The sequence below is a fragment of the Dermochelys coriacea genome, chromosome 9 (assembly GCF_009764565.3).
Source record: "Dermochelys coriacea isolate rDerCor1 chromosome 9, rDerCor1.pri.v4, whole genome shotgun sequence".
Classification (NCBI taxonomy): Eukaryota; Metazoa; Chordata; order Testudines; family Dermochelyidae; genus Dermochelys; species Dermochelys coriacea.
The window spans coordinates 60298708-60321878 of NC_050076.1; the positions used below are offsets into that span (position 1 = coordinate 60298708).

The 23171-nt window shown below is 44.9% G+C and overlaps 1 protein-coding gene across 4 annotated transcripts in view; it reads left to right on the forward strand.

Annotated features, from left to right (window-relative positions):
• The window catches only part of HDAC8 (histone deacetylase 8), a 111064-nt gene that overhangs the window by 70607 nt on the left and 17286 nt on the right, over nt 1-23171 (forward strand). For 3 of the 4 annotated variants that reach the window (XM_038415087.2, XM_038415085.2, XM_043493012.1), the window contains one exon: nt 22231-22336. In XM_038415087.2, the coding sequence (XP_038271015.2) occupies nt 22231-22336 (106 nt within the window). Of the gene's footprint in view, nt 1-254; nt 1560-1601; nt 4494-22230; nt 22337-23171 lie in introns of those variants that run through there. The other variant, XR_006274489.1, reaches the window with a different exon arrangement.

Here is a 23171-nt window from a genome sequence, read left to right on the forward strand (position 1 = left end):
GCTAAGAGTAAAGGTCCTGCCTGTGCTTTCGTATTGGGTAGTGGAAGATCAAGTGCACTGAAGCTGAGATGTCCAACCCTTGCCCATTGAAGAACCATACTGTCAACTTGTTATAAATGGTGGGGGTCTCACCTAATAAGCCTAGGGTAACTCACATACCACCTGCTCTTATATTTAGTACATAAAGGATGTTTATAAGCATTCTGCATCTTAGCATGCAGTATTGACTCACAATGTGATCATCCTCTTTCCAGATCCAGACGGAGCATATTTCTTCAAACCATTTTACCAATCCACACCGTGTGCACCCACCCTCTCAGTACAGCTTCTTGGGGCAGTGAGCCAGTCAATGGGAATCTTTTAAAATGTCTTTCATTAGCCTACTTCAGGTCCTGAACAAAAACATGAACTGAAAATGGTAATGTTGCAGACTTGATTAACAAGAGAAGCGTGTTCAGTGACTGAATTGTTTGCATTACTGATTGCAAGTATACAGGCAGAGAAGCGTATGGAGAAGGAAAGCGCATGCATCAGTGTGCTAGGCTATTTGCTAAACCTACAGAATGGCTGGATCCCTGCTTTAAGGAATTTACAATGTAAATTACAGAGGGCCTGGTATAGGTATGAAATATACCAGAGGAAGGTGCAATCTCAAATGAGTTTTAATGAGCTCTCAGCCAAGCATCTTGTGGCCTGTGTGCTACATCATGTCCTTTCAGGGCTTATTTAGCAAGACAAATCTTGAAAAGTAGATCTTGCTGCACGGGACAGTGTGTTCATTCTGCACCTGCAGTGATTGAATTGTTTGCATTACTGATTGCAAGTATCCAGGCAGCAGCAAGCCTGCAACGCATTCAGTACCAGGGCCACAAAGCAGCTTTAGTGGGATGTATTGAGCTCTGCATGTGGGGGGAGATGGGAGGGCGGGGGATGTTGGCATCTTAATGAAAGGGACCGATAGCCAGTGACCATCACAGGGGGAGGTAATAATATAGGGCACTTCTACTGCAGGAGGAGGTCCTGTGGCAGACAAAATCGCTGTAGCCAGTTTGTATTGGTCTTCATTCTTTTATTCAATCTTTTGTGCTCTTTTCATAACCAGAGATCAAAGAAATACTGCTGTGGTCCTGCTAAGATACCACAAACAGAACCTAGTCATTTTACTGAGGCGTCTCCTCCCCTTCTCCCAGAGCCCTGAGGAGCAGCAGCTCAGCACTGTCTGGGGAACAAAAGAGACTTTGTACCTGCTGAATAAACTCCACTCCACTCCCCACTCTACCAGCTGCCACTGATGCTCCCAGAAGTGAGCAAACAGGAGGCTTGCCTTTCCAAGATCATGCAAGAGGTTTGGGGCCGGGAAGAGAGAGATTTGCATTTAGGATGACAAAAAAAAAAAAAGCCATCACAAAGCCTGATTGTAAGCATAGTGTAGCGTTTTTGTTCTTTCTCCTGTGTGTGTTGGGGCTTGTTCTAGTGTCTCCTTGCTGCTTGGCGCCTTCTACCTATGAGGCTGGCTAGCCCCTGGGATTGAATTTTAAAAAATGAAACTATTCAATGAGGTTTCAGAGTAGCAGCCATGTTAGTCTGTATTCGCAAATGAGGGAGAGGCAAACGGGGAGCCCTCTTCTGAAGTCAACTTTTCTGCCCCACCATTGGGCGAACTTTCATTCTAACCCTGCGCAACATGTCTGCGACTTTCCTTCTACTGAGCTACAAATGGAGTTTCCTTTATATCTCAGCTCATTGCAAGGGGGGTTGATCTCTTACTTCCTGTCCTATACCTGTGCAACCTTAATTCAGCCCCCTTGTGCATACACATTATGATGCAGTCTTTAGTTGTTATTATTTAGTATTTTCCACTGAATGCGTCTGATGAAGTGAGCTGTAGCTCATGAAAGCTTATGCTCAAATAAATTTGTTAGTCTCTAAGGTGCCACAAGTACTCCTTTTCTTTTTTCTTTAGTTACATGATTACATTCTGTTTTTCCACAGAGCCGTTACCTTAAGGGCTTTTTCTGTGAGCCATAGAGAGAATAAATTGTGGGTGTCTGATGTGAGATTCCTAGGACTTAATTTTACAGACTACTTAGCATTACATAGCACTTTATATTTTCAAAGCACAGTTTCTATTGATTTCAGCTGCAAGTGCTCAGCACTTCTGTAAATCAGATCCCTTTCTCTTCTCACAGTCCTCTCCCTCATTCATGACGCACCTTCCAACTTCTGCAACAAGTGAGGCAGGGGTCCTACAGACAGCAGCCTTCTTCAGGTCACAGCCTCAGTGTCTCCCCAGAGCACTATCCATCCTGGGTGCTGAATGAGGCGGGGCGCCTGTGGAAAAATAGTATCCATAAAACAAATCCAGAAAAGTGAGGTCTAAATTGATGTGAGTGTTTGCACCACTTTAATTGAATCACTTTAAACCAGTGTGACTTCTGCATGTCCACCATCCCTAAGAACTGCGCTGCTCGATAGACCTCTTCCATACAGCCAACATTTGAAGAGGGTAGTAGTTAGCCCTATGACTAATTGGAATATAGTGGCATTGGGCCCACCCTGCTAAACCTAGGAGTCCATATGTAGCATTTAGGTAACTCTCTGCATGGAAAAATGTTTTTATTAGGAGTGACAGAGCAAGACTGAAGGTTGCCAGCAGGTAAAATTGAGCTGATAACAATCACTAATGGCTTCTCTAAAAACCAGGTTCACTGAAATTAGAGATTTGGGGAAATGGAGGGAAGCATACTGGGGTAGGTCTTATCTAGCCCTCCCTGCCAAAGTGAACTCTGGCCACTGCACGAATGATCCGTTCAATTGACTCTCTAGGGCTTTATTCAGTTTTAGATGATGGAAGCAATGAGGTTTCCACCACTTCCCTTAGGAAAATATTCCTCCTTTGAAAAGATTTCCGTAACTGGAAATGCTCAGATACGCTGCTTGATTCCCTTTGTTTAATTTCATCCTACTATCCCATTCCTCCTTGGACCAAACTGTCCTTTGTGTTTATACCCTTCACATCTCCACCATCTCTTTGTTGTTCAGTGCGCACTCCGTTCTAACCTTTCCTCCATCAGTAAATCTTTCTTTCTGTCTTTCTTTCTTTCTTTGTTAACATTGTGATTTAATAGTTATACTTTTTTGTGGACAAATAAAATGTGACGTGTGCATTTGTTCCTGATGAACCTGGGAATGACTTCTCCCGCCCGTCAACTTGCAGTTTTAATCTACAGGACACTGGGCAATGGGTACACTTGAATTTCCATTAGGAGGAAGGTCATCAGTGTTCTGAACTCCTGCTACTGCACAGAAAAGCTGGTGATGTCAGAATAGTGGGAGTGATATTTTTCCTAGCTAACCAGAGAGCTGTCCTTGGCCATTTCTGACCACTCGTCCCTGCCTGGCTGAGTCTGTCTGGCAAAAAGATTTTGTACTAGGGCTGCAGCAGCAATAAAATGCCCACTTTATTGACACAGCTTTTAACATATACAGGTTAATGGTAACATAAGATCTGGCTTCCAGAGCAACACCACTTCTAAACCTCAGGAGCTTTGCTACTGAACCCTAAGAGATGGGCAGTTGTTTCCAAGGATGGAAATCTCTGTAAATATAGCTACAGAATCCCCCGCAAGGTTCTTAGCAACTTTTGACAACTAATTAAAGACTGTTATCTTTAGAAGCTGCAAGGCCATTCCAGGCAGGATAGCAAGAGAGCAGAGATAATCTGCCTGTCCTGTGCAATCTACATTTGGGCTAACAGGCTTCCTTCACCTGCTGTACGTCCGTTCATCACAAGAGATCAAAAGAAGCAACTCAGCCCCAGCAGCCTGTGGGTGTGTCTTCACTGCATCGTGAACTCAAGCCCTTACTCTGGTGTTGACACTATCCCAGCTCCTGTCCAAACCCGCAAACCTCTGACCTGAGGGGTGCTGGTGCTTTATACCAAGACTAGCTAGCTGAGCTGAGGATATGGGCTAGAGCCTGGGTGCACTTTTCACTCAGGCTGGTAACCTGCCCACTTTGCAGTGAGGCTGCAAGCTAAGTTGCATGGATGCTGCTAGTCCTCCAGTGCTGCCTCACAATTCCCTCTGTGCCCAGAAGGACAGACATGTTCTTCCACAATTTGCTGGGAGATAGTCATAGAGCAGCTCAGCTCACTGCAGCAAAAAGACCCATGGGATATGCTCCCAGCAGTCCTAGTGCCACGCAGAGGAGTGCAACGCCAACATGGGCTCAGTGGAATGGGCACACTCAGGCAGGGCTTTGCAATGTCTCTGCTCTCACCCAGCTAGGCTAGTCCAAGTGCTCAGAGCTGAGTGCCCCGTCACCAGCATTAACACTGCAGCGAAGCTATATCCTAGGGCAAAGCAATTCAAGTGTTGTTTGGGGTTTCTCCCCCCAGTCTGCTCTGTAGGTGCCCCTGAATGGAGAGGAGAGAGAGAGAGCTGGAGCCAGAGGACTCCTTACTGATGTAAACTAGGGACTTGTTTACACAGGGCATTCTACCCGTTTTAACTATAGAGAAATTTTTTGTACAGACAAACCCTAAATCAGTACAAGCAAGTTGCAAACCAGATTAACTCAAATCAGTTTTTAAGAACAAGAACATAAGAATGGCCATACTGGGTCAGACCAATGGTCTGTCTAGCTCAGTATCCTGTCTTCCGACAGTGGCCGATGCCAGGTACCCCAGAGGGAATAAACAGAACACGTAGTCATCAAGTGATCCATCCCCTGTTGCCCATTCCCAGCCACTGGCAAACCGAGACTAGGGACACCATCCCTGCCCATCCTGGCTAGTAGCCATTGATTGACCTATCCTCCATGAACTTACCAGTTCTTTTTTGAACCCTCTGGCAAAGAATTCCACAGGTTGACTGTGCATTGTGTGAAGAAATACTTTTTTGTTTGTTTTAAACCTGCTGCCTATTAATTTCATTTGGTGACTCCTAGTTCTTGTGTTAAGAGAAGGAGTACATAATGCTTCCTTGTTTACTGTCCCCACACCAGTCATGATTTTATAGACATCTATCATATCCCCCCTTAGTCGTCTCTTTTCTAAGACGAAAAGCCCCAGTCTTTTTAATCTCTCCTCATACGAAAGCTATTCCATACCCAAATGGTTATGCTGTTTTAAAGTTACACGGGCAACCTTTGTGTGTAGGCAAGGTCCAAGTGATCTGTATATACAGTAACTTGGAAAGAAAAGGGGCTTTTAGTTTTGCTAAATCAGTGTGTGGTGGCATTGAGGAGAGCTGGAAGAAAGGCTTGGGCGATGAAGGGGATATGGGTGGGGAAGGGAGGATTATGGCATTTAGCCAGATTAGGGTTTATTAACTTGAGTTGCGATGGACAGCTCAATGAGAGGTTTGCAGTGATGCTTCCCCAGTATCCTGACCTGTGGGAAGTGATTCAGAGCTGGATTCACAAGCTCTGTAGGTTGCAGCTGTCTCTCTAGGCAATGGTTTCGCACATCCAGATGCCTTTCATAGTGAGTCACATGCTAGAATTCTTAGGGTTCATTGACTTAATTGTAGGGATCTAGGGCCAAACTTGAACATGATGTAAGTGGGTGCAGCTGCCTGGGATGTCTCTAGGCCAAGGTCAGCAGTAGTGTAAGTGACACAGTGGCTGTCTAGTGGCATAGTGCAGTTTGAACTTGTTTGCCCATCCAGTGGGTTTGCAAAATTTATAATTTACCTGTTGCCAAGAGGGGTGGGAGTGCCTCAGGAGGAACGGCCAAAGGAGGTATAAGATGAAGCAGATGCCCTCTCCTTGTGCTATTCACTGTCTCAAGAAAGTTGAGGCCACGTTCAGACCCTCTCATGCACAGGCATAATTCTGGTTTCAGTGTTTCTGCTAGTTTTAATTGGTTTCAGTCATGGCTATTGTCAGATCACCAGTGTCAGCCATGTAGGGAAGCAACTGGTCCTCTCTTCCTTTCATCTCTAGGGATGGGCTTCTGCACTGCAGCACTGTGCTTCACAAAGGAATTGTTCCTGTCCAGCTGCCTGTGCTAAGGGGTTGGGCTCTCTGATCACAAGTTCTCCCAGGCTTCAATTCATGGTTGGGTTCCCCAAATGTTGTGATTAGATCTGGAATCCCAAAGTGCTTTGGGATGGGCTAGCTTGTGTTGTCACTGGATAAGTCGCATGCAAACAGTCAGTTTTGGGTATTATCTAAGTCCCTGAAGTTTCCGTGCACCCTTCAGAGCTCTGTTCCCGTTGAAACCTTGTCCCTCTCGCCAACAGAAGTTGGTCCAATAAAAGATATTACCTCCCCCACCTTGTCACTCTAATCTCTCTGTTTAGTCCAGCATCTTGAAGGCAAATTTTTTCCCTGTCTGTCAGTTTTATAACCCTGATGAACAGCCACCAGTATTTCCCTTTACATGCAACCTGATCCAAAGGTGAATTCTCCAGCGTATACAAATCCAGGGCTGTGTCTGCTGCACAGGCAGGGAGGAGATGGGGGCACTTTCCATCCCCTTCTGAAATATGGATGGGATGGTCATCCCAGGACAGACCATGCCACATGTGTTGGCAGCAAGCTTTAAAAAAAAATGCTAAACACCTCATTCTGAAGTTTCCCATATTCCATCATCTTTCCCTCTGCAGATGAACTCTCCTTGCACTGGGCGGAAATAGGGCTGTTTTTATTTCATTTTTTCCTGTTGCTCACTGCAGGGCGAGGCAAATTCTCCTAAAAACTCCAGCAAGAGAAACAGTCACATGCTGCCTCCCTCCCAAGCCAACACAAACATGCTGTCCCACAGGAGCATTGGCTGTTTTCTTTGCCTCTTCAGAGGATAGAGTTTACAACAGGAAGTGGCTCTGTGGTGTTTTCCAGCCATTGTTTTGCAACCCCTCAGCCAGTGCAGGAACTGATGCATCCGCCTGTCACTCAGAGGAAGAACAGTCGGCTGGAAACGTTGCTGATTGGTATTGTCTACCTGTCATGGAGAAATTAATAGCCAAGACTAATAAACTAGTGGAGCTGTGGAAAAACTGGTTTGCATATTGGTTATGACTTTTAAGCAGTCATTGGTGCACACAAGCCTAGAACTAATACCCAGTCAGGACCCTTGGAGAAATGGTGTCAGTTCAGAGAAGGAATTTACAGGAGGGTTCAGCTTGGCAGTGTGTTGTGAAAGAGAGATTTGGAGACTGTTAGATCACTCTTTAATATTCTTCAGTGCAATGAGATAGGAAAGCAAAAAGTAAAGGCCCCTTTCTTCCTGTTGAATGTAGTAGATACAGTGAAGTCCTCATGTGACTGGTGAAAATGCCATTCCTTCCACCTTTCTTAGCAGATCTTGTCCTTACCTATTTTCAATTTTTCCATTCTGTATATACTCAGCAATGCTCTGGACTCTGAATTTTCTCATTCCAAGGAAAGAGATGATTTGGGAATGAGGATTAGGCATTGGAAAGACACACCTACCCTATTTCAGCACTTTCACCCAAAATGTTTGAGAAAGTTCACTTGAACTATTTTTTTTCCTTCTTCTTATGATGATTCTGCTTTTTCTGATTCCAGCAATAAATGACACAAGGCCAGGATTGCAGCATCTATCCTCACAATATTCCCAATCCAATCGGCAGTATAAAGCCCTGGGAGTTTCATGAATCTTCCAGCCCAGTTTGGAGAATTCAGCAGAGATTCTCAGCTTTGGGTGCTCATCTGAACCAGACCTCAGAGCCTTCTGAGATCAGCCCATCACTAGTCATGGCATGTTGATAAATACTGGCTGGGGATTTGCAGCAGGCTGTGTTCTGGCTTGATCTGCATAATCCTCTGTACTAAAGGAGTCTTTCACCCCTAGAGATGGCCCCTGCAGGCTGTGAGGCATTGTTGGGGTCAGGGTGGGAACGCTTATACAACTGCTGCCCACATCGTACTGCTCCCAAGAACAGATATTTCATTCTCCAGGGCTGTGAATCTGGCACTTATCACCAGCACTGACAAGAGGAAGCAAGTTAGAGCATAGTTTCAGAAGATGATAGAAGCCAATTCATATTAGCACTAATCTCTCCTAGGAGGCTCACTGCTGAAACTCTGTCTCCAGAGCTGTATACAGTTTTGCTTTAGCATCTCAGTAGTGCTGATGCGCAGACAAAGAAGCAAAAAGTGAGGCATGTTGGCTCCTGTTGTCATAGGTACCTACATGAACTGCCTGTGATGGGAGAGGCAGAGAGCAGGGTGAGGAGCACAGTGTACATTTCTAGATTAGAGGCACCCACAGCTGTGAATGCTAGTAAGAAGAAAAGCCCATCCTTGCATGCCTTGAGGACCCCCTTTCATTTAAAGGGAGCAAGCTTGTAGTGCTAGAGACACCCGGATGCATTGGGTTGTTTGTCTAACTCTTAATAGTGAGGTGCTGCGTGGGACTCCAGCAGCATGTGACCGTTTTCTGTAGGCAAGAAGGTGAGGTGACTTATTTTGATTCGGGTCTTTTAGGTTTAACAGTTAATTTAGACAATGCCCAGTTATGTATTGACCATGGATTCAGTGCATTGCTGTTCAGAGTGCAGCAAAGCCAGCCAAGCTCGTCCCACCAGCTAATTTACATCAACTAGAGCAGGTAGCAGCTATCCTAGTCTTCCATACATAGGCACAGTATGAATTTCTCCATCGTGATCGGAGTGGCCTGATGGCTTGGCTCAGCCAGGAACGTTTCACGATGCACCTCAGTGTTGAAGCTGACGATGGCTGTGCACTATTTGTCTGAGCTGGGCTGTCTGGACTTAGAGCACTATGCATGTAACTGTCACAAATGTATCTCCGAAATGCCTCAACCCTGAGTCTACCCAGCACTCACTCTTATGATGCAGCCTGAACTTGGAATGGATGTCCAGGGCTACACAATTGGGAACTCAGATCATACTGGGGTTGTAATGCAAGGACTCTCCTGTTCTTTCATTCCACCAATGGCCAAACAAATGTATCATTAATGGACACGCTTTATGGTGTGGTGCTGTGGAAAGGGGCAACAAGCCTGAATGCCCTTACACCAGGATACCATTAAAGAGGGTATGGATTTAATGTATACAGATTCCCAGGCTGTTTATAAAGCCACCACATGGTCTAAAGAAAAGAGGACATTTAAAACAATTTATCCTAACTTCTGAGTCTGTCCAAAACAGGGTGGTGTTCCCTGCTGGGTTCAGACACAGAAAGATTCACTCTTCTCCTCTGCTTTAGTAGAGAAGAGGTTCCCCTTTAAATGCAGACTCACTTCCCTGAAGAAATGAAGGAGTGTGTGGATGGCCAGGACTTCTCTAGGTAAGGGCTCATGTGTAGATGGCTTTATGCATGGAAGTCCTGCTGAGCTATCAGCCCTTAGGGAAGTGGGCTGGCCACCCTCACTCCTCTCTGCTTCTTGTGGGGGAACTGAACCGGTTATTAAAAGGGAATCTCCCTTCCCAAGATGTACATAATAAGGGGAACTGGCTTAGCAAACTGTGGGATCTATATCCCCAGTAATCCAGTGGTTTGTGTTCCCCTTCAAGGTTCTACTGCACCACAAAACTAGCTGGTAGATTAGTTTGCGTGGGCTAACATTTGCCCTACAAAGCACAGTATCGGAGACTGCAAATATATGTCTTGGAGGATTTGACAGTTCCAAAGCATGGAGAGGGTGCGGAAGGGGGAGAAACACATCATCTGCCTCTTTCAGGTCTTTTCCTTCAGCCCTCTACCCCTCTTTACTTTCCAAGAAGCTCTGACCAACTCACCTCAGTCTTGCTCTCTCAGTCGGTTAATTTAAAATTACTTTTCATTTCTTACCATAATGGGTTCCTCTCTTTGTGGCTAGCATGCTGGCCTGGGGCCAGAAAACCTGGGTTCTTTTTCCAGCTTTGCCACTGACCTGCTGAGTATCTTTAGATAAATCACTTTCCCGCTCTGTGCCTCAGTTTCCCCTCCCACATTTTGTATGGCTTGTTTATTTAGATCATTAGCTCTTCAGGAAAGGGGCTGTCTTAGTATATGGTTGTACAGTGCTCCACATACCGGGGGCCCTGATCTCAGTTGGGGCTGTCAGATGCTACTGTAATCTAAATAATCTATCATCCATTGCTCCCTGGGTCTGACATCATCTTTCCCCTTTGTGCGCTGCAGATTTAACTTCTTCACAGTAGATTCAGGCTCCAAGATAACAAAAATTCTCTCCTCACTCCAGTGTAATTACAAAGCTGCTGCTTTGAGCAGGTATGTAACAATTTGCCTTCTAGTCTCTTAAGTAATTAAATGGTAAGGGGAAGAAAAAGAAAAATCTCATCATGTGTCATTAACTTTGTAATGTCTTCTGGGAGTTGTCCTTTTTCATGCATCTACACCACTTCTATTCTGTACATGTCTGTGCTTGGTAATCTTTGTGGATGCTAATCCAGGCTGCCTGCATTGTACTTTCGGGACAGGTTAGCATATTGATTGTGAATTGGTGGAAGCCGATTTAAAAAACACATCACACTTGTGGGAAACTGGCTTGGATCTAATGGAAATGTCAGCTGAAATATTTACACAGCTATGAGATAACAGCATGTACTTTCTCTGTGTATATGTCTCTGTGCACAGAGCTGCTGTCCGTTTGTCAGGTTCCCAGATTTATTCTGCTGCTCCTGGCAAGGAACCGCTAATGATTTAATAGCCTGTCAGCACCTCTACAGAGAAACAAGGGCTGGCACTTCCTGATTCCTTATTTTCTTTGCTTTAAATAGGAACTCCTATTCTGATTAACTGAAACCTGGAAATCAAGCTGTCAGGCAGGGCAGCCTTTTGAGATCCTTAATTGAAGCAGATTGAATGTAATCCAGGGGCCACTTTCCTGCTATACAAACACAGGCTTTGCTCCCCTTTCTAAGGAAACAGTAAGAGTTCATGGCCTGGGAGAGAGCATTTGCTGAAACATGTTGCCACAAAGCAGTTGAAAGTGGAACAATCAGATATGTACCAGTCCTCAGTGTTGCTGAGTCTTGTGATACTTGGTGCTTTTCTTAAAGCCCCCAGTTTCTGGAGTCACATGGCTGTGAGAGGAGCTCAGCTTTCATTTAAAAATTAAGTTTCTTGCTCTTTTGGTTGTGGAGAAAGGCTTGAAAATATCACCCCTAAAGACTCAGAAAAAAGAACCCCACATTTAATGGTTTTAAATAATCTCATGATTTTGAGGGGGCTGATTCATGATTTTTGCATGTTTTGGGTTGGCACTACAGTGGGCCAGGTGATAAGTATAGGACTGCATGCTCCCCTCCATCTGCTGCAGTCTTCTGTTGATGTCAGGGAGAGTTTTGCGGTAAGATCAAGGATAGAATCTGGCCTTTTATGTAGTAACTGAAGTTTGCTTGTTGTTTTGTTCAGTATCTTGGTGTTGCATCTGGCCTCCTCCTTTTTAGGAGCACTGCTATTACTACCCCTCTATTTCTCTTCACTTCCCATCCTCCTTTCTTTCTCTCTTCCCTTCTCTTCAAATCTTTTCATTTCTCTCCTCTCTATTTCCTTCCTGGCAGCAGCTCCCACATCCAATCTCCCATGGCATCTCATCCCCTTCATCTTTCCATCCATTAGAATGATCAGCAGTGGAATTGTAAATGTTGTCATTGACGTGTCATAGGCTTGACTCGCCAGGAGGCAGACTCGGGCGCACATTACTCTCATTTCATTTAAGCACTTTTCAACTGTTTTCCCATTGAAGATTTTTAGAATTGTGCACCAAATGATTTCTGCTCTTTGGTATTTCTACAATGTTTGTACCCACAATTTTAAAAATCTAGGTTTATAACATCAAAGGTGTTTTTTGCCAAGAATATACGAATGTGAAACAAAACGAAGGCTTCTGTCTTTGTCATTATTGGAGCACAAAGTTGCCTTCTCTTAGCGTTGTCCTTGTTGCGCCAAGAGAAAAACCAAAATGAGTCTTTTCAATGCCTTGAAAACCATCCCTTGGCAACATCCAGCCTGTGAAGGATTGATTCCAAGATGGCTGTGGTGACTGGGTTGTTTGTAACAGTTTTAGAAACATTAAGTCTCATAAAATCCCCCATGTCAAAGAGAATCAAAGATGGCAGCTTGATTTTTTGGGGTTGGGGTGTCTTCCTGTGGTTGGCCCTCCATAGCTCATCAGAAATAAGCAAATTCCCATGAATTGTTTGCTGCATGTTTAATTGAGGAGTGGCTGAGAGAATTTATTTAGACATTGCTTTTCTGTGGTTATGTAAAAAAGCTATTTTAAGATTACAAATTTTGTTCTAAGATACAGCATGGCCAGAGGGCAACAGGAGAGTGTTAGATGGGTGCCTTATTCCCTGTAGAGAGAAGAAAGTTTGCTATAGATTAATTAAAGCACCTGAAGCCAATTAGAGCACCTGAAGCCAGTCACATGATAAAAAAACCCCTGCTTCAGTCAGACAAGAGGAGGAGTTGAAGCAGAGTGGATTGGTGTTGGAGAAGAGAGCAGTTTGGAGGAGTTGAAACAGAGTGGATTGGTGTTGGAGCAGAAAGCAGTTTGGAGGGAAGCAGAGGAGGGTTTGGAGAAGTGCTGCAGTGGGCTAAGAAGACCAAGACACTAGGTAAAGTGACACCTGGTTTGTGCAGAGCGCGGGCAGGAAGCCCCACAAGCTGAAGGGCAGGAGAGGGAAGTAGCCCAGGGGAAGAAATCGCTAGTTCAAGTGGTTTATCACTATCCCTAGGGCCCCTGGGCTGGGTCCCGGAGTAGAGGGCGGGTTTGGGTCCCTCCCTCTCCACTCCCCTCCTCTAGGGCACTAGTGGGGCAGTTAATACCCTAGTTCAGGGGCAAGAAACAGTGCCCTGAACACCTCACCCCCCACCTCGCCCCCAGAAGAGAAAGCAGCAGGACCCATCATAGTAGTGCTGGCAATTTGCCACACGTGGTGTTAGAAGTGGGATGTATGTGCTGGGGACTTAAACCAGGGTTAGCCAAAACCATCCCATCCCTTAGATGGATGACGTGGTCAAGGCCCTAATACAAGCCACCTCAGCCCAGCAGGAGGCTACCCGGGTCCAAGCAACTGCCCAACAGGAGGCAACTCGGATGCAGCAGGAAACTAATCGTCTGTTGATGAGTCAGGCTGCTCAGGACCGAGCCCTGCTGCAAAAGCTGGTGAACCAGTTGAAGGCCCTTATGGAGCTGAACCGCAACTGCGACAGGACCCGGACCATACGGGCCAGCCACTGCCCACAGAAAATGACACAGGAGGATGATGTGGAGGCATACCTCCTGGCTTTTGAAAGAGCAGCCCTGTGGGAGGCCTGACCCCAAGATCAGTGGTCTGGTATCCTCGCCCCGTTCCTGTGTGGGGAGGCCCTGTAGGTCTACTACGATATGGCCACGGAGACTGCAGCAGATTACCCCCAACTGAAGGCAGAGATCCTGGCCAGATCTGGAGTAACGACGGCGTTGCAAGCCCAGAGGTTCCATGAGTGGCAGTATACAGAGGACAAGACACCCCATTCGCAATTGTTTGACCTGATCCACCTGACCCAGAAATGGCTGCGCCCTGAGGCCCTCAGCTCTGAGAAGATGATGGAGCTCCTGGTACCGGACCGGTATGTGAGGGGGCTACCACCAGGCCTCCAGGCTTGGGTTGGCCAGAATGACCCCTCCACCTATGATGAGTTGATGGAAAGATAGCTGGCAGCCCGTGAACTGTTCCAGACCCCAGGGGGTGAGACACATCAAACCAGGAAGCCAGTCCCAAACCCAAGGCCCTGGACTGTCGACAACTCCAGGAGAACCATAACTGGGAGGAAAGATACCGAGGAATGGCCCGAGGCCAAGAAGGGACCTGGGGGTTTGGGAAGAGAGGGCTGGGGAGTGGGGGGTCAAATAGCCCCAGGCAGAGGGCGGCAACTGGAATAAGGGGGCGGTGTTACGAGTGTGAGGAATTGGGGCATATAGCAGCCCAGTGCCCCAATAGGGAAAAGCCTATGCAATGTAATCTGGGGGATCACAGGGAGCAATGTGGCCTAATCGGCCTGGTAGAGGTCGCAATGACCTCGCATGGGTATACAAGATCAGTAAAAAATGAATCGTATTGAGACCATAGCATTAGTAGATTCCGGGAGTGCTGTCATGCTGGTCTCAGGGAAGTTGGTGGGGCAAGACCAACTAACCTGGGCCAAAACGACAGGGGTAACATGCGTTCATGGCACCATAAATTTCTACCCCACAATCCCTGTACGGATTGAGATCCAGGAGAATACTACCAGGATGACTGCAGGGGTGGTCCCCAGGTTCCCCTACCCTGTCTTAATTGGTAGGGACTTCCCCGGGTTTGAGAGCTTACTCCCCCCAATAGAGCCAGGGGAAGGTAGCAACCCCCGGTCTAAGATGGAGACACCTACAGACAGCCTCACCCCAATGTTTGCCAAATTTGCCCCAGAGTTATTCTCATCCCCTGGAAAATCTCAAAAGTCTAGGTGGGAAAGGAGGGCAGATAAAAAATTAGGCACCAGGATTCTAGCAGAGAACCAGAAAACCTCCCTTGTTGGTAGGTGAACCCGTTCAGGAGGCCAGGAGATAATTCAGGCCAGTGATGACTCTGAGGTGGTTCCTAGCCTAAGTAGGGGCAACCCAAGGGGTGGAGTAGAAACAGACCCCCTGAAATTAGGTCAGATTGGTACTGCACGTGAGAATTTCGAGCAGGACCAAGTCAATGACCTGCAAAATGCGAATGTGAGGGAGGAGGTAGTGGAAGTAAATGGCATACCTGTGGAAGGAAAGAACAAAGGTCCAAGGCCATATTATGTGCTCAAACACGATCTATTGTACAGGATAGCGCAAATACGAGGGGAAGAAGTAGAGCAACTCTTAGTCCCATGGAAACACACAAGGGCAGTACTAGAGTTAGCTCACAGTCATCTATTTGGGAGACATCTAGGAGTAGACAAGACACTTGATAGAGTCATAAGAAGGTTTTATTGGCCAGGAATACATGCAGAGGCCCAGCGCTATTGTGCCTCCTGCCCTGAATGCCAGTTGCATAGCCCCTGACCTCACTTGCGAGCCCCATTAGTATCTTTGCCTTTATTGAAGTCCCTTTCGACATAGTGGGCCCACTGGAAAGATTGGCACGGGGACATAGTGGGCCCACTGGAAAGATCAGCACGGGACCACCAAAACGTACTAGTCATCCTTGACTACGCCACGCGGTATCCAGAAGCCATTCCTTTAAGAAACCCCACATCCAAGGCAATAGCAAAAGAACTACTCCAGGTTTTTGCCAGACTGGGAATCCCTAAGAAGATCCTGACAGACCAAGGAAGCCTTTTCATGTCAAAATTAATGAAAGACTTATGTACCCTACTCCGCATCCAGGCCATACAGACCTCAGTCTACCAACCACAAACAGATGGACTGGTCGAGCGGTTTAACCATACCCTTAAAAGTATAATCCGGAAGGTGGTAGCACAGGACTGAAAAGATGGGGATACCCTTCTACCGTATCTAATGTTTGCTATATAGGAGGTCCCCCACATATGGCTGTACAACACTGGTCCAACATCATATTGTCACCAGTCCCGGAGTAAGGGTGATGATAAGACCATACCGAATACCAGAAGAAATTAGGACAGAAGTGAAGAAGATGCTGGAACTCGGGGTTATTGAAGAATTGCACAGCCAGTGGTCCAGCCCTATCATCCAAGCCTGACAGCATCCTAAGGTTTTGCAATGACTTCCGGAAGTTGAATGAAATATCCCAATTCGATGCCTATCCGAGCTAGTTGGTCAGTTAGGCAAGGCCCGATACCTAACCACTCTGGACCTGACCAAAGGATATTGGCAAATTCCCCTGGCCAAGAATGCCAAGGAAAAGACTGCCTTCTCTACGCCCGATGGCCTGTTCCAATACACTGTCCTCCCTTTCGGACTCCATGGTGCCCCTGCAACATTCCAGCAACTTATGGACACATTGCTGCCACCCCATGCCAAGTATGCTGCCACCTATCTAGATGACATAGTCATCCATAGCCCTGACTGGGAAATGCACCTAGGAAAAGTAGAAGCGGTGCTAGACACCCTGCAGAAGGCCGGCCTCACTGCCAACCCTCTCAAGTGTGTGATAGGACTAACTGAGGCCAGATACCTCGGGTATGTAGTAGGGAGAGGTTTGGTGAAACCCCAATGGAACAAAGTGGAGGCAATACAAGGTTGGCCTCAACCAGTCCGCAAAAAGCAGGTCAGAGCATTTCTAGGGATAGTAGGATACTATCGGAGATTCAACCGTCATTTTGCCACAAGAGCAGGGCCATTGACGGATTTGATAAAGGCTCAGGGCCCCGAGATAGTAAAGTGGACTGATGCAGCAGAAGGAGCATTTGCAGATTTAAGGACAGCCCTTTGCTACCATCCCGTACTCATAGCCCCAGACTTTGAGAAGGAATTCATCCTACAAACAGATGCCTTGGAGGTAGGGCTAGGAGCTGTCCTTTCGCAGATGGTAGGGGAGGAGGAACACCCTATCTTGTACCTCAGCCAGAAACTCCTCCCCAGGGAACAAAAGTACGCCGTCAATGCAAAGGAATGTCTGGTGGTAAAACGGGCTATGGAGAAGCTCCACTACTACCTCCTGGGGCGGCGGTTTACGCTCGTGACAGACCACGCCCCGCTCCAGTGGATGCACAGAAACAAGGAGAAGAACGCAAAAGTGACTAGGTGGTTCCTATCCCAACAGCCCTTCCATTTCCCGGTACACCATAGGGCCAGAAGCCAACACTGGAATGCTGATGGCCTGTCACAACAGCACTGCCTCTCGTCCCAAGTAGCCCAACCCCATGGTGTTGAACAGGGGGGAGGGGATATGTGATACAGCATGACCAGAGGGCAGCAGGAGAGTGTTAGAAGGGAGCCTTATTCCCTGTAGAGGGAAGAAAGTTTGCTATAGATTAATTAAAGTACCTGAAGCCAATCACATGATAAAAAAAACCCTGCTTCAATCAGACAAGAGGAGGAGTTGAAGCAGAGTGGATTGGTGTTGGAGTAGAGAGCAGTTTGGAGGAGTTGAAGCAGAGCGGATTGGCGTTGGAGCAGAGAGCAGTTTGGAGGGGAGCAGAGGAGGGTTTGGAAAAGTGCTGCGGTGGGCTAAGAAGGCCAAGATCCTAGGTAAAGGGACACCTGGTTTGTTCAGAGGGTGGGCAGGAAGCCCCACAAGCTGAAGGGCAGGAGAGGGAAGTAGCCCAGGGGAAGGAACCACTAGTTCAAGTGATTTACCGCTATCCCTAGGGCCCCTGGGCTGGGCCCCAGAGTAGAGGACAGGCCCGGGTCCCTCCCTCTCCACTCCCCTCCTCTAGGGCACTAGTGGGGCAGTTAATACCCCAGTTCAGGGGCAAGAAACAGTGCCCTGAACCCCGCTCCCCCCCAAGAAGAGAGAGCGCGGGACCCATCATAGTAATGCCTGCAATTTGCCACAATAGAAAATAACTTAGCACAGTTCAGCATTCACGTGCTCTGCATCCACACAGAGTCTTTGGAACTGTCTGCACATGAAGCTACTTTCAGGATTGGGATATTAGTTATTAAATACCAAAAAATTGCATTTAAATAAACAAGATATACTTTGGAAATTAATTGCTGTATTAACTGTATTCATGTGCAGTATTAATTAACTGTATTCATGTGGAGTTTGTGATTTTAATAGTATTGTGATTTTAAAGTCTGGAAATGTAAAAGTTAAGGCTCCGACAACTGTACTATCCTCATTGTTGCCCATAACTCATTTTTATGAACATGTTATACTTATGTCATAAACCATGATATACTTTTACAGAAAAAAGAATAGAAAATAGTGCAACTGAGGCAACTTTTGCTGTTAGAACCATAAATTTTGCATTTTCTAACTTTTTGTGACTTAACTCTGCAACCCTAACATTGAGTGTTTTTCATTTCATTTCCTTTTTCTTTTATAGAAGTGAAATTAAAAGATCTTATTGAGCTTAGCAGGTTTTTCAGCTGAATGTGTAAATTCCTTGAAATAACTTGCTTTGCCCATCATTACATGGTAATGCATACATTGTACTAAGCTCCTTTGCAAACTCAAACCAATCAAAACCTCTAGACCAGTTGCTTTCAGCCTGTGATCCGTGGACCCCTGGGGATCTGCAGACTGTCTAAGATTTCCAAAGGGGTCTGTATCTCCACTTGAAATTTTTTAGGGATCCACAAATGAAAAAAGGTTGAAAACCACTGTTCCATTCAAGTGTCAGTTGTTTTTGCTGTAGCCCTGTTAAGCAAGGTAAGAATGCTTTTTACCATGGGCAAAATGTTCATAGTTCTCCCACAATGTAAACTGGAGGTGAACTGGAAAACCCTTTCCAAATTCACCTCAGGGCACAAACCAAGCAAGGAAAATGTCCAACTCTTAAAAGGTGACTGTTTCAGAAAGTTGTGGACACGTGAAAAGTAGATGTGCATGGAAACTATTGTAAGTTTATCCTTAGTAGCCACTACGATGGTAGTGTGCTATAACAACCATGAAGCATTCAGAATATAATGTAACTAGTGGAGATGCCTTATGCATTTGAGGTATGCATATGATAGAAATTACCATTATTATCATGATACTCAGACCATCAGTCAAATCTAAGACTTTATTGAAGAGCGAGGTTAAAATTTTCAAAAGTGATTTAAGTTCCTAGACCCACATCCTCACAGGTATTTATGCTCCTTGGGCCCATTGAAATCAATGGTAGTTTAACACCTAAATACCCTTGAGGATCTATGGCCTTAGTCTCTTTTGCAAATGGAATTTAAGTGCTTCTGAAAATCTTACCTCTAGGAAAAATGACCCTTCCATTTACATGACCTTCAGCTCCTAACATGCTAGGAGGAATGTGTGTTTTGTTCATACAGGCAGAGTGCTCAAATTATAGTCTAAATGACCGAGATCAGTATTTCAATCTGCTGTTCCATCACTGTGAGCGTTACTATAGATCCTTTTTAGGGCTATCAATTAATCTCAGTTCACTCACGCGATTAACTGAAAAAAATGGATTGCGATTAAAAAAATTAATCACGATTAATCACACTGTTAAACAATAGAATACCAATTGAAATGTATTAAATATTGTGGATGTTTTTCTATATTTTCAAATATATTGATTTCTGTTACAACACAGAATACAAGTATACAGGGTTCAATTTATATAATTATTTTTATTACAAATATTTGCACTGTAAAAATAATAAAAGAAATAGTATTTTTCAATTCACCTCATACAAGTACTGTAGTGCAATCTCTTTATCTTGAAAGTGTAATTTACAAATGTAGATTTTTTTTGTTACATAACTGCACTCAAAAACAAAACAATATAAAACTTTAGAGCCTACAAGTTCACTCAGTCCTACTTCTTGTTCAGCCAATCGCTAAGACAAACAAGTTTGTTTACATTTAAGGGAGATAATGCTGCCTGCTTCTTATTTACAATGTCACCTGAAAGTGAGAACAGGCATTCACATGGGACTTTTGTAGCTGTCGTTACAAGGTATTTACGTGCCAGGAATGCTAAACATTTGAATGCCTCTTCATGTTTCAGCCACCATTCCAGAGGACATGCTTCCATGTTGATGACGCTTGTTTAAAAATAATGCTTTAATTACATTTGTGATTGAACTCCTTGGGGGAGAATTGTATGTCTCCTGTTCTGTTTTTACCTGCATTCTGCCGTATATTTCATGTTATAGCAGTCTCGGATGATGACCAAGCACATGTTCGTTTTACGACCACTTACACAGCAGATTTGACAAAACACAAAGAAGGTACCAACATGAGATTTCTAAAAATAGCTACAGCACTCAACCCAAGGTTTAAGAATCTGAAGTGCCTTCCAAAATCTGAGGGGGATGAGGTTTGGAGCATGCTTTCAGAAGTCTTAAAAGACAACATTCCAACGCAGAAACTACAGAACCCAAACCACCAAAAAAGAAAATCAGCTTTCTGCTGGTGGCATCTGACTAATGATGATGAAAATGAACATGTGTCGGTCCTCTCTGCTTTGGATCGTTATCGAGCAGAACTCGTCATCAGCATGGATGCATGTCCTCTGGAAAGGTGGTTGAAGCATGAAAGGACATATGAATCTTTAGCGCATCTGGCACGTAAATACCTTGCAACGCTGGCTACAACAGTGCCATGCGAACGCCTGTTTTCATTTTCAATTGACATTTTAAACAAGAAGCAGGCAGCATTATCTCCTGCAAATTGTAACCAAACTTGTTTGAGCAATTGGCTGAACAAGAAGTAGGACTGAGTTGACTTGTAGGCTTTAAAGCTTTACATTGTTTTATTTTTGAATGCAGTTATTTTTTGTACATAATTCAACATTTGTAAGTTCAACTTTCATGATAAAGAGATTGCTCTACAGTACTTGTATTAGGTGAATTGAAAATTATTATTTTTTGTTCTTTTACAGTGCAAGTATTTGTAATTAAAAATAAATATAAAGTGAGCACTGTATACTTTGTATTCCATGTTGTAATTTAAATCAATATATTTGAAAATGTAGAAAACATCCAAAAATACTTTAATAAATGGTATTCTATTATTGTTTAATAGTGCGATTAATCACACAATTCATTTTTTTAATTGCTTTACAGCCCTAGTCCTTTTGTATTGTTTTATGGGCTGCAACTTCCTCTGAAATACGATATTTATCCTTTAATGGAGGGTTAAATAAACAACGTCAATTTTGTTCCACTGTAAACCCATCCAGCACTTCTCTTAGAATGCAGTTACCCATATTGTGTTCCTCAATCATAGCACCCGTATGTGGATAGTTTTAGGAGAGCAGAAACCAGATACAAAACCTTTCAGCTCTGTCACAGGCTCAAATCCCGCCCAAGTCAATAATGAACTGAATTAAGTCTTAGCTGTGTGTTGGGTATCTGGTCTATGTGGTCTGGGGGTTGTGTCCTAGGGAACAGGGGTCCATGTCAAAATTTTTTGTTACAATTGGCTCTTCTTGCCAAGGCTGCCAAGAAAGTTAAGAACTAACTGAGCTATGGAGATTTCTCTCCTCCTCCCCTAGAGATGGTTGCTGGTCATCAGAATTGAAGCACATTATTGGCTCAGTGTGGGAAAGCTTTCACAGCTGCTGCCTGTGCTGTACGTATTTGTAGATAAATGGGGGATCTCAGCTGCTGGAGCTGCCAAATGACACTTTTTTCTTATATTAGCCCTGTGTATCATTTAATCACGTGGGGGAGTCCAGCTAGTTTGGCTTTCCCTTAATTTTATAGAATAAGCCTGATTCCTGCATACCTAATTACTTCCTTGTAAACTGGCCAACCTTTTAGGCTAAGTTTAAATTCAAATGTATACATTTTTTAACACACTTAACTCAAAACCAGCTGAATTTTTAAAACCTCCCATGTGCTGGTTCTGTGCTCGGTGTTGTGTGCTCATGCAATAATTTATGGTATTCTGTATTAATGTGAAAAACTTCAGTTTTTCTCCTATAGACTTTTTTGCACATCTGTAGCATATTGTATGGAGAGGTATGTTAACAGTCTTGTGCCTAGCCCTATTCCTTACTGTAATTCCTGTTTGATGTAGCACCTTCCCGGTGTGCAGGGATCATGCCAGTGAAAGAATGTATTGTGCTAGAGCAGTGCAGGGAGGTGGGTTCAAAGTGTCACCACTCTAGCACAAGGAAATCCAGCCAGAGTGTTGATTTCATTGTGTGTTCTCATTTAATACAAGCAGGTGTGTAGGTACCCAAGTGTGTGATATAACAATGCTAAATGGATTTGCCGGATGTGCCAAGGGGGATGAAAAATAAAATTGTATTCACAGCTGCAGTGCTGTAAAATATGTCTCATATATGGAACTTGAATTGTTAGAGCAGTTGTAGAGTTCAAGCAGGTAGAAGCTCCATAACACATGCATTAATTAATTAAACTATGTGAGCTGCCTTGGAGGGGAAGAGGTATTTTACAGATGAGTGGATCAGTGGCAGAGCTGGGAAGAAATTCTGTCTCCTGAATAGAGATGGGAAATAGCCACTAAACTAGAGAGAGAGGAAAAACTTTCTATCTGGGATTTCAGGAGCACATTTGGAATCTAGTGGACAACAGGGATGGGAATCTGTCTCCACTACCTCAAGTCCCACTGCAGATGCTTCCCTCTACTGCATTGTTTTCAGGACAGCTCTCCTTGAACCTCACCCAAACCATTTCTGCCCTGCACAGCGACAACTTTGCTGATTTCCCTTTCCCTGCAGTTTTTCACAAAGTATGGTCCTGATTACGTGCTGGAGATCACACCGAGCTGCAGGCCAGACCGCAACGAGCCACACAAAGTCCAAGAAATCCTCAGCATCATCAAAGGTGAGCTTCCCCAACCTCCTGCCACCTTACTGCCCTGGGAGACAGACTGCTGGCTGTTGGGAAATCCAAAAATAATACATTAAGGAGGAAAATATTTCTCTTGGTATCTTTATGGACCTGGCTACGAAGCTGTACTCCATGTGCTTGACAAGTTATAATATACAATGACATCCATCTTCTGCCCAGCGTTGGATATGGTAACAGGTTGGTTGTGAAGTGCAAATGTTTCTGTAGGCATGACCACTGCACTGTGGCCCGTGGAATTCTATAAAAGGCAGTCCACAGCTGTTGTCCTCTTCATTTCGGAAGGGCAGCCTGCAGAGACCCCAGGGCCTTGTGGTGTTTTATATTTCATTGTTTAAACCTGTCTGTACAGCAACCACGGACAGTAAAGCAAGCACAGAATTAGTTAACAACAGAGCAATAGGGTCACATGTCCACTAAAGCTAAATCTCTGACACCAGCCAAGAGAATTGAGTTTATACCATGCCCCAAAGGTCAACAGATCTGGGCTCTGCTGGAACAACAGGGGACGTACCCAGAGCTGAGGACCTCGTAACTCCCCGCTCCTGCACACACACCTCTCAAGATTCCCAATTCTAGGGACATTTACTGAGCACACTTGAGCTGCTCTGACCTGGCCAGTGGCGCGTGGGGAACAGCGGGTCTGGCCTAGCTGATTAGATCAGGATAGAGCATTCCATGCTGCCACCCACAGTCTGACTGGTCTTCATTTCTGTATTGAATGGGAGGGTGTCTATAAAATGCCCAATGCTCCACCAACTGATTTCAGACATCGGGTTATTGGTACACTGCCGAATGCAGCCTTCAGTTG